A 6000-nucleotide genomic window follows, 5' to 3' on the forward strand; every position below is an offset into this window, starting at 1 on the left:
TGGAAACCGCGAAAAGTACTAACTCTTCGGCCTCCAAAGGTTCTTTCTCATTGCAGACAACTTCTTCGTCTAAGCTCATAAAACGTTCCCAACTAGCAAAGAAAAGTATAACGAGAATAACTTTTCGTCTGCTAAGATAATTATCGAAAACTTCATGGCATTGTTTCCTTGAATAATTGATGTTTCATCGTCTATTTGATTTTTTTCCGTAGACTTGCGTACCCGACTCAAAATTTGGGATAAAGACTCGAATGATGAAATAACTATTGGGCTTCAGTCTCTTGTGACCTCATATCGAAGGTGTCAGCTGGGCTAAGCCCGTTTCGTATTGGGCTCTGAGGTCATCACTCAGGTAAATAGGTAACGTAAGTTTGCCCCAAAATTGGTGGCTGAATTGAACAATGGACTAGCCCAAATACATTCTTGTCCATCTAAATAAGGCCCAAGTCATACCTAACTTTGTTGTAAGGCCTGGGTATAAACATTATGGCCTCCATTCCACTCTTGTTTCCTTTTCTTTCTTAGATGAAGTTAAGATCTGGGAAGAAAATCCAGTCACAGATGCTTGGCTTGCCAGTTACACCCAATAAACAAAAAGAGAGAGGGTGATGTCGTGATCATGATTTGAAGGATTCTAGAAGCCAAATCGTGGTCACATTCTTCATAATGGGAAATCATGAAACTAACTCCTCTCCTCCAATGGAATTTAATGTCTCTACAACTGTCTAAAATGGACCATTCGGTAGATTTGTCAGACTATTATTAGGGTATGTTTCACTCTTTTTTTTTTTTTCTTTTTAACCCCCCTTTTGTTTTTTTTCTCTTCTATGTGGGCCTCATCAAGGCATCACTACATCTTGACCATCCACTTGGCATATTTTGCACTGTTCATTTTAGAGCAAAGCATGATGAAACCTTATCCTTATGTGGTTCAACCCAATTGCATGTACACACCCACACTTTGATCTAGCTACTTGATTCATAGCCCAAACTTGACCATCCTTTTAAGATACCATCAGCTTTCCGAACCCAAATTTAAATCCAACCCATCACAAAGTTTCAAGAGTCTTCTAGTCTCCAGAGTCTTTCAAGGTTCACAGCTTTAAAACTCATCTTATTAAGTAAAGTAAATCATGGACTTATAATCTGTCCATTAAATTTTTATTTTAGCGATGTGTGACTTATTCTCAAAACGCAAATATATCTTGTCAATAGATACTTAATAAATATGGATTAAGTTTAAATTAGGGGAATGTGTTGGAATTGTTGGCATATTCAAGTTGAGCTTGAGCCAAGTATGAGTTCGATTGATTGATCTCTTAAGAGACTACAATAGTTCAATTGAGTGATGGAATGGAGACTGACGCCCCGAGAACAGTAATGGGGGCCCATTAGGGATCTCGTAGTTGGACTGACAGTTACGAATAAGACATGTTACCTAACCCAAGTTCGAAAAGAGATTACTGTGGGCCAAGCCTGGCTTAGTTGGATCCTTGAGAGGCCCCAAAAGCAAAAGCAACAAAATTTGGAATTTACACAAATCAATTTTAATGGAAATTCAAAGGAATTTATTTTTATTATATTATGGTCCCATTTTTTATTTTTTCACCTTTTGAAAATGCAATCTCTTTTTTTTCTTTTTTTTTTTTTGCATACACTCAGCCTGATTGATCACTTTCAATGTAATCATTTTGGTTTTTTCATGTCTTTGCAGGCTATCAATTATCATGATGAAAATTCTCTTATTACCAAATGTAATAAATAGAGAGATCAAATTACAGTTTATTCGGCCGGATAATTACTTCAGTCTAACATAGAAGAAAAAAAAAAGCACATATTTTGATAGGATTTATTAGAGAAGCCTTATCCTATCCTTTTGATTTGTATGGACCATCATGCTTCATACATACATACATACATATGACTAACATAGTAATATATATATATCTATGTATGTATCATTTATTATGAGGGGAGACAGTGACTTAATTAATCATGCAAAATTCAACAGCTTGCACTTGCTACTTAATGCACATTATTAATTAGCAAACTTACCACTTCTCTTTCGTGACTGCAACATGCCAACATCTTTTCCCCCCTCACATTTGCATTGAACACAGAGAGGTTACTTGCTTCAGTGGCATGCTTATTAATTAGGTTTCAGACCAAAAAAAAAAAAAAAAAAAAAAAACACTTCAATGATTATTCTATGCTCGTAATGAAATGACACAACAACATTTCTTTAAATTTCTTCTAGTAAGTTATGTCGATCGCCCAACTCATTCATGCCGATTAATTTTTATTGACCAATTAAAATAAGTAGTCACTGCTGTTTCTTTTTGGTGAGATGACACTTGGAAGCTCTTCAAAGTGTCAACTCTTTTGACAAAAACTAGATCCTGGTTCCACTTCTACAATCACGAGTTCAACTATTACATCAAGGAGATCGATCGGTATTCCAACAAACTCGTTCCTAAAGCAATTAGTCGGGTTCTAGCTATCGAACGGGGGTCTTGTGCAACTGAGTACTTCATCAGATGATCTCGCATGAAACTGCAAAGGTTATTTGCAGTTTCCAGTGTAGGTACTCCGAACCATTCTAGTTATGGGCTCAAAGTAGGAATTTAACCCAATATCTTTCAAGAAACTGACACACTCTTCTAATCGTTAGGTCTGAAGTTGATTCCTATAACCTAGTAAATATAAGTGGGTGATGTCCATAAGTCCATTTGTGTTTGAACAAATACCTAATTAATCCTAAAACACATAGTGATGATAATGAAATCACGAATGATGGAACCTCAAATTTCTTGCCGACCACAGTGAATTAGGAACCAACATTGTCTCACACCAACATGAAAATGAAAGCAGTGAATTGGCTAACAAAAGCACTATTTAATAATTAAACACTCATCACAGGGGGTTGTGAGTTTCAACGCAACGGTTAGATTTTACACAACCTCCGATGATGATGATCGAACCCCATAGCTGGTCCATGATTGGCTGCATGACGTCAGCACTAATTTCATCAGAATCACAAAACTTGATTTGCCCAACAAAAACACATTGTTTTAGCACCAAAGTCAGTGCCATGAACGGCTTTGATGTCAGCAAAAGTAAACCCAAGCAGAGTAGACCCTACGCACCGTATCCTATCCCACTCTCATTTGCTTAAGCCTGACAAAGTTTTTATTTAATTAATTAAATATAAAAATATTTGACCTTTAATAAAATAATTAAAGGGTATTATAACGTGTGTCCTAATAACATTTGTTAAAGATTCATTACAACAAATTACAGTATGTCATGTGTGATAAACATTATCTCACCTAATTTTTTAAATTTTTGTTGAGAAGTAATTTTTTAAAATTAAAATACACATTTTCGAGAGTCCAATACACTCTTTCATTCTTATATAGTGTCTTAAGAACACACATTATCATTTCTCATAATTAAAAAAACAAGCGAGAACTGCAAGCCTATACTACGTGGCCCTCAAAAGTGAGAGTTTAATTACACGTGTAGCCACGTAATTTCTAGATTAACGCGTGTCTCGTAATTTCTTTATTTTGACCTGTTAATTAATAATTATGATGATTTATCCTTCCTTGACATTACCAACTACATGCACTAAATTCCAAAATTAGGTTCTACTAATTCGTTATTCCAACACATGATCAAGGTCCGTTTAGTCCAAAAACAAAACCAAGGCACATGTTCCCACTCAATTTACGCTTCGGTTATCTCAAAACGGTGCGGTCTCTAGTCTTTCCTGTATGCCGTTCAACGGACGTCCTAATATTCTCTCAAGCCGACAAAAATCCCTTTAATTTCCAGGATTTTAGTGACCTTAAACACCCCATGGAAAAGACCCTTTTCACTCTTTATCCATCTCTTCTTTTTTACCACGATAAAGGGTAAAAATGTACTTCTACCATTACAAATAATAATAATCAAAAAAGTGCCCAATATTTTGTGTTATAATTGTTTTCCTTGTTAACGGTAAATGTTTCAGAATTGCAGGCACTCCTGAGTGCTGCCACTGTTGTCCATGTTTTACTTTTACCGCAATCGAATTATTACTACGCCAACCCAGTTCAGACCGAGTTAATGATCAATGACTCGGACCTAACCAGGTGAGTCAAAAAGCCATAAAAAAAAAGAAAAAAAAGAGATTAGAAATGAGTGATTGAGTGCTTGTAGCAGAATCCTGTAGGAGATAGGTAGATAGTCCCTTGATAGGGTCAATCCCTAGGCATATTTATTACATAGCATACTGCATATCTAACCCTGGGTGGGCCCTTTTCCTATATCATCTTAACCATAGATTAGAACCGGGGTTAAAACATCAAGTGGGTTAAGAAGGACAACCACAAAGACCCAGATTTTTATTATCCTCACTCATCACTGCACATCATCATCAACATCCACCACCATCTCCTCTCCTCCTCCTCCTCCTCCTCTTCCTCTTCCTCCACCACTATCACCAGCACAACCACCATAAGATTTCCATGGGTAGGTGTTTTATTAGTTTCTTCAAAACCCTAACCCAAATTAAATCTTTTCTGATTTTTTAAGAAACCCTAGATGTTTGAGCCAATATGGAGATAACCCCAGTCACAACCCCAATTTCAGTTGGACCTAAATCCCCTGAACTTGACACTGAAACACCCACCCGAATCCAACCCACTAAGACTTTAAGCTTCACTAACGGAGTACTCAAGCGCTACCACCACCACCACCATCCGGTGGTTGTGATATACAAAGAGTGTCTCAAGAACCACGCTGCTACCTTAGGCGGTCATGCTCTTGATGGGTGTGGTGAGTTCATGCCTGCGCCTAGCGCCACCTCCATCGACCCCACCTCGCTAAAATGCGCTGCGTGTGGTTGCCACCGCAATTTCCACCGCCGTGAGCCGGAAGACCCATTGACTCCACAACCTCCTAATACAACAACCACGATAGAGTACCAGCCTCACCATCGCCACCACCCGCCACCTCCGCAGCAACCGGTGCAGCAATCGGGTCATCGTAGCCCCAATTCAGCATCTCCTCCGCCGATTTCCTCATTCTATTACCCCTCAGCGCCTCACATGCTCCTCGCTCTCTCAGGTGGCATTTCGGCACCGCAAGACGCGACTAATTTGAACCAATCTGGGAGTCCTAATACCAGAAAGCGATTCAGGACGAAATTCACGCCAACCCAGAAGGAGAAAATGTACGAGTTCGCGGAGCGAGTCGAGTGGAAGATGCAGAAGAAAGACGAGGATTTGGTTCACGAATTCTGCAATGAAATTGGGATCGCTAAAGGGGTTTTGAAGGTGTGGATGCACAACAACAAGAACACTTTCGGCAAAAGAGATGTCAATGGGGCTCCAATTAACACTACTCCCACAACCACTTTAAACAACGGTGTCTCCACGGCCATCGCCGCCGCGAACAACAACAATGGAAATGGTGAGAATAAAGTCCACGGAATTGTGATTAATCGAGATCATCAGTACGAGACTCATGTTGCGACTAATGGGTCTTCTTCATCTTCTTGATCTTTTGGTGGATTAATAAGTACTGTTAGATAGAGTAAGCACTGCTACTTAGTTGTTTAATCTCCTCTTTTTTTCCTTTTTCTTTGTCTTCTGATTTTGTCTTAGTTTAATTAATATTGATGATCATCATCACCACTTTTGTTGAGGATAACAAACATGGTAGAGATTGATCCGAATTTGGGCATTTTTAGTTCTAATACTACTTGGTTTTTGATTGAATTGATTAGATTATCTGTTTCTGGTATTGTTAATTTGCTCGTTGATTATGCTCTGTTTCAGTGTCTCTTCTTCATTAAGACTCACAACCCATTTTCCTTTAATTTCTTATCTCAATCTCTGGATCCTCATGGGTGTCTCTTCGGAGGGAGTGAGGAATTTCTCATCTTTTGTTTGTGAAAAAGAAGCAGAAAGTATTGTGCCGCAGCAGAGAGAAGAGATTAGAGTGCGGTTGCAC

General features: G+C 38.5%; 1 protein-coding gene across 1 annotated transcript; it reads left to right on the forward strand.

Annotated features, from left to right (window-relative positions):
• Positions 1-4388: 4388 nt before the first annotated feature.
• Positions 4389-5783, forward strand: LOC119996425 (zinc-finger homeodomain protein 10-like). Its single transcript, XM_038843052.1, has one exon. The coding sequence runs from the start codon at positions 4602-4604 to the stop codon at positions 5544-5546; it is 945 nt and encodes a 314-aa protein (XP_038698980.1). The 5' UTR covers positions 4389-4601; the 3' UTR covers positions 5547-5783.
• Positions 5784-6000: the final 217 nt, after the last annotated feature.

This window comes from Tripterygium wilfordii, chromosome 4, assembly GCF_013401445.1.
Source record: "Tripterygium wilfordii isolate XIE 37 chromosome 4, ASM1340144v1, whole genome shotgun sequence".
Lineage (NCBI taxonomy): Eukaryota > Viridiplantae > Streptophyta > Magnoliopsida > Celastrales > Celastraceae > Tripterygium > Tripterygium wilfordii.